This window comes from Microtus ochrogaster, linkage group LG4 (assembly GCF_000317375.1).
Source record: "Microtus ochrogaster isolate Prairie Vole_2 linkage group LG4, MicOch1.0, whole genome shotgun sequence".
Classification (NCBI taxonomy): domain Eukaryota; kingdom Metazoa; phylum Chordata; class Mammalia; order Rodentia; family Cricetidae; genus Microtus; species Microtus ochrogaster.
In genome coordinates, this window is record NC_022030.1 from 20348358 (window position 1) to 20361405 (window position 13048).

A 13048-nucleotide genomic window follows, 5' to 3' on the forward strand; every position below is an offset into this window, starting at 1 on the left:
GCCTGGGAGAAAATGGTGCAGTCTGGGAAGTGTATTTGACTCTCTCTCCTGATCTCTCTCTCTCTCTCTCTCTCTCTCTCTCTCTCTCTCTCTCTCTCTGCCTCACTTCCCTGGACAGTGTCTGAGCCCCTCCTACCTGCCCTTGCGATGTATGGCTGGAGGCTGTGGGCGACTGCTTAGGGGGCCAGAGAGCTGCTCACTGGGCTGTGCTCAGGCTACGCAATGTGCCCTGTGCCTGCGACGACCCCACTGTGGCTGGTGTGCCTGGGGTGGCCAGGATGGAGGTGGCCACTGCATGGAAGGTGGCCTCAGTGGTCCCCGAGATGGTGAGAAGGGTTTGGGAGTTGGAAAAAACTGGTTGGCGAGGGGCACAGAGAACAAACGGGAGTGATCCTGAGGTGGGATTCAGAGGTGGGGAATGGCCCAGGTGTCTGGGGCAGGTGGTGCAGTGATGCCCTGGGTGAAGCTGTGTCCTCTGGGGTCAGGGCTAACATGCGGACGTCCTGGGGCATCCTGGGCCTTCCTGTCCTGCCCCCCGGAGGATGAATGTGCAAACGGGCACCATGACTGCAATGAGACTCAGAACTGCCACGACCAGCCCCACGGCTACGAGTGCAGCTGCAAGACAGGCTACACCATGGACAAGTGAGGTGGAGGGGGGCTGGGCAGACGGGAAGAGTGGGGTAAGTGAGGACGGGTGGAGACAAGATGTGTGGAAGGCAGTGGACCCCAGGTTCACAGGTGATCTCTGAGCTGATCTCTGAGACGAGGGCAGTTGCCCGGCCCAGTAAGCAGGGGACACAATGGCTAGAGAACCCCAGGAAAGAGTGAGTCTCCAGGAGAGGAGAGTGGAGGGCAAGATGGGGAAGACAGGGTGAGCAACCTGTTGAGAAGGGGTGTGACAGTGGGTGAGGGCCGGGTCCCCTGCCTGACTGATCTCTACTTGCCCCCACAGTGTGACTGGCTTATGCCGCCCCGTGTGTGCCCAGGGCTGTGTAAACGGCTCCTGTGTAGAACCCGATCACTGCCAGTGTCACTTCGGCTTTGTCGGCCGCAACTGCTCTACAGAGTGTCGCTGCAACCGCCACAGCGAGTGTGCAGGCGTAGGGGCCCAGGACCACTGCTTGCTGTGCCGGAATCACACCAAGGTATGTGACCTGCTGCCTAGCAGCACAGGCCCTGGTCCAGAGACCGAGCCTCTCAATCTGTGTGTTGAAATGGTTTTTTTTTTATTGATTTTTAAAGTGTATTTTGGTGGTGCTGGGGATCGAACCCCAGGGTATTTGACATGCTAGGCAGGGGCTCTACCACTGAACCACATTCCAGCCCCTCACTGGGGGATTCTAGGCAGGTGCTCTACCACTGAGCCACACCCCAGCCCCTCACTGGGGGATTCTAGGCAGGTGCTCTACCACTGAGCCACACCCCAGCCCCTCACTTGGGGGTTCTAGGCAGGTGTCCTACCACTAAGCCCTGCCCATCTCTTATGTTGAGGCATCTTGAGGTTTATTTCCAGTCCTGAGAAGCCATGGGCAGGGGAGGGGTGGGAGAGCCGTATTCTGGGGAGATGTGAAAAGATTTGGGGGACAGTGTGATAGTGGACGGAATAGGCCAGGGAAGGTGGGTGTATGGAAGACTTTGTAACTCAGGACTGAAGGGCTGGGGTAAGCAAGTGAAGTGGGGGCCAAATTGCAGCCCAGCTGGGGTGTGCCAGACCAGGTACCTGGCCCTTGTGTTCCCCAGCCCTTCTGATGGCATTGTCCTGTGTTACCAGGGTAGCCACTGTGAGCAGTGTCTCCCACTGTTTGTGGGTTCAGCTTTGGGGGGCGGGACCTGCCGGCCCTGCCATGCCTTCTGTCGAGGGAACAGCCATGTCTGCGTCTCCAGGAAAGAGCTAGAAATGGCCAGGAGGGAGCCAGAGAAATACTCCCTGGATCCAGAGGAGGTGAGGGAAAAAGTCTTCATCCTTGGCTCAGGTGGAGGAGGATAGGGCCTGGATCCCTGGGTCTGAGGGAGGAGGGCTGGGGCTAGACCCCTGGGTCTGAGGAGGGCTGGGACCTGAACCCCTGGGTCTGAGGGAGAAGGCTGGGCCTGGACCCCTGGGTCTGAGGAAGGAGGCTGGGCTATGCCTTTCTGTGTCCTTGCTTGGTCAGATTGAAAACTGGGTGACAGAAGGTCCCAGTGAAGATGACGCCGTGTGTGTGAACTGCCAGAATAACAGCTATGGGGACAAATGTGAGAGCTGCCTTCACGGCTACTTCCTCCTGGACGGGAAATGCACCAAGTAAGAGGAAGGAGCCTGACCCTTGTCCTCACTGGGGGGAATGCTGGGAACTAGACCTCCCATGCCTAGCTGTTTGTCAGTCAGAAATGAACGAATAAGAGAGCTGGAGACCAAACAAGGGACAAGGAAAAGGAAGGGAACCCAGCTGAGGGGTTCCTCCTAGAGGCCTCCTCAGAGAGGCCTGGAGGGAGGGAGTGGGCTCAGAAAGGCTGCTGGGGGAGCGGGAGTCAAGACCACCTCCCTTCTGTGCCTGCCTGCCTGAAGCTTCAGAGAGCTCTGGAGTCAGTCCAAACTGATTGTCACCTAAGGACCCTGTGGCCTGGGGCAGTGGGCCGCAGAGGTCACGGGCATTGGACAGGCTGTGGCACAAAGGATGGCTCCAGCCCTAAAGTGGAGGACGCTGCTTGACAAAGTGCCAGCAAAACTTCACCAAGAGATTGGTGGCTGGCCTGTGGCTTCTTCTGCTTTCAGGCAGTTGTTGTCTTGAGGGGAGTTCCTGTTGTGTAACCCTTGGGGAAGTCTGTTCATATTCTATCCTGGCCTGATAGAGTCACAGCAGGAAGGGCCTTCCTGTTCCCTGAGGATTGTCTGGCTCAGAAGTGTAGCCTTTGCCATGTACTGGAGCAAAGACGAGGAAATAAGAACAATGTGGGCTGATGGAAAAAGAAATGAGATATCAGAGCCTTCTTTTCTGGGATCTATGAAAGGAACAGGCCCCTATTATAAAACTAAGGAACAGAAAAATGCTATAATCAACCAATTAAATGCTTGTTATGAGATATTTTGTAAAGCTTGCATTTTAGAAAACATCAAATGATTCTACACGTTAACTTGGTTAAGGTAGAAATAATTTCAGACCCTCTAACATACTGTAGCCCCATAAGTAGTCAGCCTTGACACAGACTAAAAATACAAGGTCTGTGTTTGCAGACCCTGAGAAACTTTCTGATTTGACAGACACTGTCTGAAGATGTGGTTTCAGATAAGGCTGTCTGGTTTGTACTTTGCTCTCTCTCCCTGGACATTTAGCAAGGAAGTGAGGAGACCTGAGCTCTGATGCTTGCCAAACAAGAGAATCTCTGGATTAAAGAGAAAGCTGCTGAGTCCTTAGATGTGCATTCGTCCCTTTCTTCCCCACTGCTGTGCGAGCTCCTTCAGTTCCTACAGCCTTTAAGATACCTTGCCTGCATCTCCACTTTGGGACCTGACCCCTGCCAAAGCTGGACTTGGGCAGGCATTCACCCCCCTACTCTCTTTCATCCTTAGATGCCAGTGTAATGGCCATGCCGACACCTGTAATGAGCAGGACGGGACAGGCTGCCCGTGTCAGAACAACACAGAGACGGGCACCTGCCAGGGCAGCTCTCCCAGTGACCGCCGAGACTGCTACAAGTACCAGGTGGGTCTGGAAAAGCCAGCTGCTGGACTAGGTGCCACAGGAGCAAAAGGCCAGGGCTGGGCTAAGGGACTCGGGACCAAGCAAACTGAGTCTGGTTTGGGATGGAGATCAGCTTGCAGACTTGCTGAATGCTGGGCAGTCATGCAGAGTCCAGATGTGGGCCTCGGGTCTCTTACTGTGACTGCAGTCATGGGTTGCAGGCCGCAAGTGCCAGAGACCCGCCTCAGTACTCATGGTCTGAAAACAGGTCTGACTGGGCACAGCGGCACACAGCAGCTATTCAGGAGGCTGAGGCAGGAGTTCTACAGGCAAGCCTGGGCAATAGAGAGATACTGTTTCAAAGGCAATACAGTCTGAGGATATAGCTTAGCTGGTAGAATTCTCCCCTAACGTGTGAATCCGGGCTTTGAACTCTTGACACTGCACAAACTGGGGTAGAGTTAGGAGGACCGGAGGTTCAAGGTTGTCCTCAGCTATGTAGAGATTGTGAGGCCAGCCTGGGCTACACAAGAGCCTGTTACAAAACAACAGCAGCAGGAAGAAGGACCAGAACCTCTGTGGCCTGGGGCCTTCGTTTAGGAATGGCTGCATCCAGGAGTTCACAGTGACATCAGGAATGTCCCCGTGGCTCTCCTCTGCTCTGCCCGTGCCAGCTGTGCTTGCTTTCCGCTGTCAGGTGACTCCGGGCTGGTTTAATTCTAAACTTAGATTTAAATACCCTTTGGGAACCAGGTCTGATGGCTCCAGTTTGTAATTTTAGTTCTTAGGAGGCTGAGGCAGGAGGATTACTGTCATTTCTAGGCTTGCATGGTACAAAACTCAGGCCTCAAAAAAAAAAAAAAAAAAAAAAAAACCTAACACAAGGGCTGGAGAGATGGCTCAGTGGTTAAGAGCATTGCCTGATCTTCCAAAGGTCCTGAGTTCAATTCCCAGCCACCACATGGTGGCTCACAACTGTCTGTAAAGAGGTCTGGTGCCCTCTTCTGGCCTGCAGGTATACATAATAAATAAATTAAATTTTTAAAAAAAGATATTTAAAAAAAAAACAAAACAGAACAAAAAAGACCTAACTTTGGATCCTCAAATACACTTGAACATACATATTCACAAACATAAAATTCACTCACACATATACTACACACACACACACACACACACACACACACACACTGCATTCACACACATACACAGAAAGCCTAGAAGCAATCCTCTATGATAGAACCCCTGCCTGGAATCCCCCAGTGAGGGGCTGGGGGTGTGGTTCAGTGGTAGAGCAGTAAGTCCCCCTATACTAGAATTATAGGTGTGTGCCGCTGTGCCCAGCAAAAACAAACAAAAAAACCTCATCACAAATATCCATTGACCTTTACTAGAGTGGGCTGGAGATCAGTGCAGACTTCCTACAGCCTCTGTTGGCAACTCCAAGTAGCGTTTATTTGGTTCTAATAATTAAGCAATAATAGCCAGCATGTGGAGAGTGCCTGGGTGAGCTGCGTGCTGTGCTTTGGAGGTAGTAGCTTAGCCCAGACGTGGAAGACTTGTCAAGGTTTTGCAGGGCCCTTGGCAGAATGTAGGCATGAGAAGAAAAGGCCCAGAGAGACCAAGGGTCCTATTCCAGTCCCGGTGGCTGGCTGGGGGAGCCTGTCTGTATGGGAGTGATTCCTGGTGAGTTACAGGAGTTGTGAGAGCTTGTCCCTGCCCCCATCTCTCCTTCATTCCACATATGTTCACTAAGCACCCAGTATATGCCCGACACCATGCAAGAACTGGAGCCCCAGTGGATAACAAAACAAGCACAGTGTCTGTTCTCTGGGACTTGTGTTGTTTAGGTGATGGGGTAAGGTAAGCAGAAAAGCTTAAGCTGAGGTGGACGTAATGCTTCAAGCCTGTACACTCAGCACTGGGGAGGCCGAGGCAGGAAGTTCAAGAGTTCAAGACTAGCCTGGGCTACACAGCAACACTCTGTCTCAAAAGCAAAACAGATAACACCCCTAGAAGTGGTAGGTATGGTATCAGGACTGAGGAGGCCTTGGTAAGAAAGTGACATTTAAGGTGGAAATGACTGACAGACAAGCAGACCTGCGGAGCCATCTAGGCAGAGAGGATCAGTTGGTGCAGACGCCCTGAGATGGACATGTGCCCGACAGGTCAGAAGCCAGGTGGGCAGGCGAGGCTGCCAACTCTGAGCCAAGTGGCACAAATGTGATTTCAGTTCCCTGAGCAAGCCTTGGTTTCCATCTAAATGTGTTCAGTGAGCTCAGGTCCCTGGCAGAGGGCCATGCAGCTTGTGAGGATGTACAGCCAGGGTCCCACAGAACTCCTCAGGGCTGAGCATCAGAGCCTGAGCTCAGCTGGGGTGCAGCTAGGGTGCTGCAGGGGAGCGCAGTGCAGTGGCTGTTTGGAATTGAGGGTCTCACCGGAGCTCAGCCCTGGTGGCCCCCTCTACTCCTTCCTGTCCACAGTGTGCCAAGTGCCGGGAGTCATTCCACGGGAGCCCTCTAGGGGGCCAGCAGTGTTACCGGCTCATCTCAGTGGAACAGGAGTGCTGCCTGGACCCTACTTCCCAGACCAACTGCTTCCACGAGCCCAAACGTCGGGCCCTGGGTCCTGGACGCACTGTGCTTTTTGGCGTGCAGCCCAAGTTCACCAATGTGGACATTCGCCTGACACTAGATGTGACCTTCGGTGCTGTGGACCTCTACGTCTCCACTTCCTATGACACCTTTGTGGTCCGAGTGGCCCCTGATACGGGTGTCCACACTGTGCATATCCAGCCGCCTCCACCTCCCCCACCTCCCCCTCCTCCTGCTGATGGTGGACCCCGGGTGGCCGGGGACCTAGGAGGACTAGGGACTGGAAGTGGTCCAGGCACTCCAGTGGAGCCACGAGTCCGGGAGGTGTGGCCCCGGGGCCTGATTACCTATGTGACAGTGACAGAGCCGTCGGCAGTGCTGGTGGTCCGCAGTGTGCGGGACAGGCTGGTGATCACCTATCCCCATGAGCACCATGCCCTCAAATCAAGCCGCTTCTACCTGCTGCTGCTGGGCGTGGGAGATCCCAGTGGGCCTGGTGCCAATGGCTCGGCGGACTCACAGGGCCTGCTCTTCTTCAGGCAAGACCAGGCCCACATTGACTTGTTCGTCTTCTTCTCCGTCTTCTTCTCTTGCTTCTTCCTTTTCCTCTCACTCTGTGTTCTCCTCTGGAAGGCCAAGCAGGCCCTGGACCAGCGACAAGAGCAGCGCAGGCACCTTCAGGAGATGACCAAGATGGCCAGCCGCCCCTTTGCCAAGGTCACTGTCTGCTTCCCTCCAGAGCCTACTGGCCCAGCCCCTCCTTGGAAGCCGGCTGGGCTCCCACCTCCTGCCTTCCGCCGCTCTGAGCCTTTCCTAGCACCTCTATTGCTGACAGGAGCTGGGGGGCCCTGGGGACCCATGGGAGGGGGGTGCTGCCCACCAAGCCTCCCTGCCACCACAGCTGGCCTACGAGCTGGACCCATCACCCTTGAACCCACAGAAGATGGCATGGCTGGTGTGGCCACTCTGCTGCTTCAGCTGCCCGGGGGGCCTCATGCTCCCAATGGGGCCTGTCTTGGGTCAGCCCTCGTCACGCTGCGGCATAGGCTGCATGAGTACTGTGGGGGCAGCGGGGGTGCTGGAGGCAGTGGGCATGGGGGTGGTGGTGGCCGAAAGGGACTGTTGAGCCAGGACAATCTCACTAGCATGTCCCTCTGACTGGTCAAGAGTCCTCATAAGTCACCTGCTGACTTTGGACAGTCCTCAGACACCACTGGCTCCCTTTCCCAGGTTCCCCCTTTGTTCTGCATTTAGCAACTATTTATTGAGCTGCTACTCTGTGCCTGGTTCAGTTGTAGGCACAGAGCAAAGCCAGAGGCGAGAGGAACGTCCCTGGATTGATGGGACTTGGGGTCTTGGAAGGAGACACACACGTGCACACACATACACACACACACACACATACACTGGTTCAGAGAAGTGTCTTGACATTAGCAAGGTCTAACACTAAGGGATTGTGGATAAAAATTAGGTGTTTGGAGAAACTAGGCTGGGAAAGGTGGCAGACTGAGGGAAATGATTCAGAGTTAAGGAAGCTACAAGGCTTCTGAAGGCCCCGAGCCTGGAACCAGTTTGTTAGAAGAACCAGAAACCTGGCCACTGCAACCCAGATCAGGTGTAAGTTGAGGCTGGGGACAGGCAGGGCCTGGGGTTGTATTCTTGGGAAGCTGCTGGGCAGTTCTGTGGTGGGGAACGAGGAGTCATGCCTGTTCAAGAAGAGGGCTGGAGGGACTGGAGAGGCTGCAGGTGGGTACCAGTGACAGGAGGAGGGTGAGTCAGGATCAGATGCAGGAGGAGTGACAGGATGTGACAGTGTGCAGATGTTAGGGTGAGGAAGGGGACACATCCAGATGGCCACTTCATGGCCTGGGCATGGCCAGGGTGGAGTGAGGCCATTACTAAGAAGGGGCAGGCTGGGGCTTGTGGGAAAAACAGTAGAGTCCGGTTTGGGCTTGAGTCAGGTCTGACTGGGGACTCACCCAGAAAGCCCTTTGAGTGTTTCTACAGGAGGGATCCAGGGTCGTGAGTTGTGGTGCTGGCAAAAGCCGGCAGCTACTGAGAAGACACAGGACAGTGTCTTGTGTGTTGGAATTGGAACCGTGAGCTGCTGTGCCTTCCCTGGTGGTGACTGAGACCAGGGTCACCAGCTGAAGCTGCGAATTCAGGCTTGTTTCAAGGGAGCCTCAGAGGAAAGTCCCTTGCCCGAGATGCCTCACAACCTGCTCTAGCAAGTGTGGGGTGATAGTGGGAGGTGGGGGGTCCTGGGGGGCCACCCCACCCGGACTTCCTTTTTGGATGGAGATGTTCTTCTAACCCTTGAGGACTCCCTTCCCCGTCCTAGGCAGCTCCCTGAGCTTGGGACTCTTGCTTTCCCAAGACTTGGACTTCCATATGCCGTTTTGGTCCTGGGGTGGGTTACCCCAGTCTGAGAGGCCCTGCTGCTGTGTGTGTGTCAGAGGGCAGGGACCACATGGCATCCACAGGAGAGCAGCTGGAGCAGCAAATAGTGTGGGGAAGACACAGGTGTCTTGGGTGCCTCTTGTGTGCACGGGAGGGAGGGCTGAGCTCCGGGTGAGTGACGCAGGTGTCCTTGTCCTGGTTCCACCTTAGAGTCATGTGTCCTGAGACTGGCTTTGGCATTGGAAGTGTACCACAACGGGATCTCTTGCTCCCCAGAAGAGAGGCGGGGAGACAATGGGCAGGGACATCTCTGACCCTTTCTTTGTCCCTGCCAGAGTTTGACTCAGGGAGAAACAGACAGCCTGTGTCCCGGCATTGGCATTAGACAGAAAAGTTGGGGTACAGAACACACAAACCATTCTGTTTCATCTGAGGAGCTGAGATGGAGAACTGGTAGAGCTGGGAGGGCACTCGGCAGTGTGGTAACTGGGCACTCTGAAACACACTCAGCAGTGTGGTAACTGGGCACACATGGGCACTCTGAAACACTCAGCAGTGTGGTAACTGGGCACTCTGAAACACACTCAGCAGTGTGGTAACTGGGCACTCTGAAACACACTCAGCAGTGTGGTAACTGGGCACACATGGGCACTCTCTGAAACACACTCAATACCGAGGCTGAAAAGCATCATGTTTAACCATTTTAGCCCTCGGCCCCAGGCTGTGCCAAAGCCTCGATGTAAGGGCGGGTGTGGACCTGAGATCTCCGTCCTCAGCATGGATCTTCTGCCGCAAGTGCTTTGCAGTACACCTTCCCTGTATGCTCGCCCCAACACCAGTCACTTGCTTAAGTGCAGACAAGAACGTGGCAGGCTGGACTTGAGAGAGACTGAAGTTTCCCGTGTGACAACATGGGATTTCAGGCATCACTGGCTCCATGAGTTTTGCCTTTATAAGTTGATGGTGGCTCCTACCCTTTAAGATGTGAACATAAACCTGGCTTTTTAAAAAAGACTTATTTGTGTGTTTGTATATGTGCATGTGAGTTCAGGTGCCCGAGTAGGCCAGAAGAGGGCGTCAGATCCCCTGGAAGAAGAGTTACAGGCAGTTGTGAGCTGTCCTGTAGGGGCTGTGAACCAAACTCAATTCCTCCCTAACAGCAGCCAGTGCTCTTAACCACTGAGTCATCCCTCCAGCTTCCAGAATAGGTTTTGTTTTTTGTTTTTCAAATTAGGAACTGCTAACCTCAGAGGAGAAAATGGCCTCAGAAAGTTTTACAAACTCACTAATAGAGAAGTGGCAAGGGTCAAAACTGGACACCCCTCCCCCACACATGTTCAATTAGTTCTTTTGCAGTAAATGTCATCATACAAAGTGAGTTAAGGAGGTGGTGATGAACTTCAGTATGATGGGCTACCCTTGACAGGGTTTTCCTCAGAGGCCCATCTTGTCTGGAGGCCGATGGGAGAACAGGCTATGGGGACTCAGCACCGTCTCTGGCTCTTGGCATGTGTGCAGATACACATACACATAAAATTTTAAACTTTATTTATTTTTTGAGGCAGTGTTTCTCTGTGTAGTCCCGGCTGTCCTGGAACTAGCTCTGTAGACCAAGCTAGGCTCGAACTCAGTGATCTGCCTGCTTTCTACCTCAAAGTGTGCGCCACCACTGCCTCGCCTAAAAATCTTTTTTAAAAAGTCTATAGATCCTAAGCAGGGGACAATATTGTTTGAAGAGTTTAAGTCTTTTTTGTTTTGTTTTTTGTTTTTCAAGCCAGGTTTTCTCTGTAGCTTTGGAGCCTGTCCTGGAACTCGCTTTGTAGACCAGGCTGGCCTTTAACTCAGATCTGCCTTCCTCTGCCTCCCCAGTGCTGGGATTAAAGGCTTGTGCCACCACCGCCTGGTTTGAGTTTAAGTTCTACCTTCACTTTAAAAGCTTTTTTATTTGAGGCAGGGTCTCAGTATGTAGTTCAGGATGGCCTCATACCTTGCATCCCAGGCTGCCCAGGTGCCTCTTAAACTTCTGGCCTCAGCATCCTGCTGGGATTACAGCAGGCTTTGGCACCAAGACTAGCTTGCTTGTTTTGCTTATGTTCAGGATGTGGGCAGAGGTTCAGATAGGCCATCTGCAGCTTAAGGGCTAATGGTTTCACTCTGTGAGACGCCTACAGGGAGCCTCAGCAGCGTCATCTATGCGGCCTGTCCCATCAAACCCGTCTTCTCTGATACACCTAGACATCTTTCATGCATCCCACCTCACTCAACCTCCCACTGCACCCAGATTCCTTCCCCGCGACAATAAAAAGCATGTAGGCGGGGCTGGTTTTCCGGTTTTTATTGTGGGTGTGCTTTTTGGCGGTGGCAAAGGGCAGTGGGACAGGCTTTCCAAGGAGTGCCCCCTCCCATCTCCTGAGAGGCCAGGCGTGACCAGGGACTCGGGAGAGGGGAGAGGACGTTCTTACTCGCGGATCTTCAGTTCCCGCGCCATCTGACAGAGGGCGCAGGGGAGGCAAAAGGTGAGGGTAGCCCAATCGTGCCCGACGGAGCCCTGGAGGGTGGAAAAGAGAGAAATCGATAGGGGTCAGAAACCTTGCTCTGGGGTCCCAGGTGGCGGGTCCCCAGTCCTCAGTCCCGGTGGTCCGGAACTGGCTCGCACCTGGATGTGGTAGCGCTCCCGCATGCCCGTGCGCAGAGAGTGCAAGCCTCCAGGCAGGTACGGTGCACAACAGCACTCCCCGAAGTCGTCAGAGATTCGGCAGGCGAGGCACAGCGGAGCGAAAGTGCCGCACAGACCTAGACAGGGCGGAATAGTCAGGGTCGGGACCTGCTGCGCTTGCTCTCAGGGAGGGCACACACGATGGCAAGGAAGGGTGAGGGTTCCCGGAGGACAGGTGTAAAGAAGGGGGCAAAGTCCCAAAGCAATCAGGGTCCGGTGGGGAGGACCAGCTGCTGAAGAGGGAGGCTGAGGGCTGGATGGTGAGATCCAAGGCAGTGAAGATTGCAGAAGGGCCCAATCAGAGCCCCACAAAGGGGTAGGTGAAAGGTGTAGAAAGGGTTGGGACGAGTTTGGGGTGAGCTTCCGCCCCTTCCCACCTTCCCTGGGCACACTCACAGACGGGCATGTCGTTGCAGCAGTCGGTGAGGCCCGTGTGCCAATCGCTGAGCTGTGTCTGGTAGCAAGTATTGGCACACTGAGGCTGACTGGTCACTGGATAGGACATGGCTGTGGAGGTAGGAAAGAGGATCAACAGGCATCCTGGCAGGCCCTTCTGGGCCATGGCACCCTTGCCACCCTTCCTTCTGCCGGGCAGTCTGGGCAGGCCACTTGGCCGCCCCCTTGAGGAAACATTGCTATACCCCTTCCATTTGGTCATCAACACCCCTAGTCTGTCCCTGTTGCTGTTGCCAACTATACATCTGGTCGAACCAAGGTTGGGAGGAAAAGTGGGCACCACAGCTTGGCATTGCTTAGATTTGCCACCACCTCCTCCTCCTCCACGACTGGGCTCCAGCATTTCAGGGGTCTCTGGGGTAAAAGCAGGTGCCATTTATCTTCGAAGCCAGGGTGCCCAGGGGAGGGAGGCAGCCAGGTTCCTAGCTCCCCAAAGGTTGTTGGTCCATCCTGTGATCCCACCTTTGCCTTTCACGTTGTCGTGCATCTCAAACTGCATCTTGCTGGCCCTGAGGAGGTGGCTGCTGTGTGAACGGCTGCAGGGGATGGCTACGGCAACAGCTACGGCAACGGGGTCTGTCCCAGGGACGCTGGATACTGGGCAAGGGAGGGCAAGGGACTAGGGCACTGGGGGAGCTGGACTCTCACGGGGAAGAGAGCTGAAGAGAAAGAGGCTGTGTTAGCCTGTTGGCTAGGATGGAAAGGGTGGGGCGAACAACTCGCCCATCTTAACAGCTGCCCGACAGACCCCAGAGGACTCTTTATGGAGCAGAGGCAGAGTTGGAGAGAGACAAAGAGAGCAAGGGACAGGGACAGGTGTGGCAGAGACGAAGAGCTCTGAGCCAGGTGCCCACAGAGACACTGCTAGTGACACCCACAAGCGCCAAGCACTTTGCCTCTGCAAGTCAATCTCACAGAGGGCCAGAGGCTCAGAGATGAAGAGAAATGTACTGTTTCGGATGGGCCAATCCAAACAGACTAGGAGGTTGGGTACGGGGCCCCCAAATTTCTAAATTCAACTCAGTACCTCTCAGGTTGGACAGGTGAGACTGGGAAGATGGGGCTTTGGGAGAGAGCAAGGTTCCTGGTTACTGACAATCAGAGATGAGAAAGGAGCGGGGCTGAGAGCCAGGCAGGTGGAGAACAGCCAAGGGGCCCTGCCTGGAGCAGAGGCTCTGGGGAGAACAGCCAAGGGGCCCTGCCTGGAGCAGAGGCTCTGG

At 54.5% G+C, this 13048-nt stretch overlaps 2 protein-coding genes across 3 annotated transcripts in view; one reads left to right on the forward strand and one right to left on the reverse strand.

The window, feature by feature from the left end:
- Positions 1 to 9664, forward strand: part of Megf8 (multiple EGF like domains 8) — a 48672-nt gene extending 39008 nt beyond the window's left edge. For both annotated transcript variants that reach the window (XM_026786472.1, XM_005361151.2), the window contains exons 35-41: positions 119 to 326; positions 486 to 645; positions 956 to 1148; positions 1775 to 1945; positions 2154 to 2284; positions 3551 to 3683; positions 6146 to 9664. In XM_026786472.1, coding sequence (XP_026642273.1) covers positions 119 to 326; positions 486 to 645; positions 956 to 1148; positions 1775 to 1945; positions 2154 to 2284; positions 3551 to 3683; positions 6146 to 7414 — 2265 coding nt within the window. In that variant the 3' untranslated portion in view covers positions 7415 to 9664. The remainder of the gene's footprint in view (positions 1 to 118; positions 327 to 485; positions 646 to 955; positions 1149 to 1774; positions 1946 to 2153; positions 2285 to 3550; positions 3684 to 6145) is intronic.
- A 1450-nt stretch (positions 9665 to 11114) lies between these two features.
- On the reverse strand, positions 11115 to 12327 carry Cnfn (cornifelin). Its single transcript, XM_026786112.1, has 4 exons — positions 12291 to 12327; positions 11769 to 11879; positions 11313 to 11449; positions 11115 to 11204 (listed from the first exon to the last, which is right to left on the reverse strand). The coding sequence occupies exons 1-4, from the start codon at positions 12325 to 12327 to the stop codon at positions 11115 to 11117; spliced, it is 375 nt and encodes a 124-aa protein (XP_026641913.1).
- Positions 12328 to 13048: the final 721 nt, after the last annotated feature.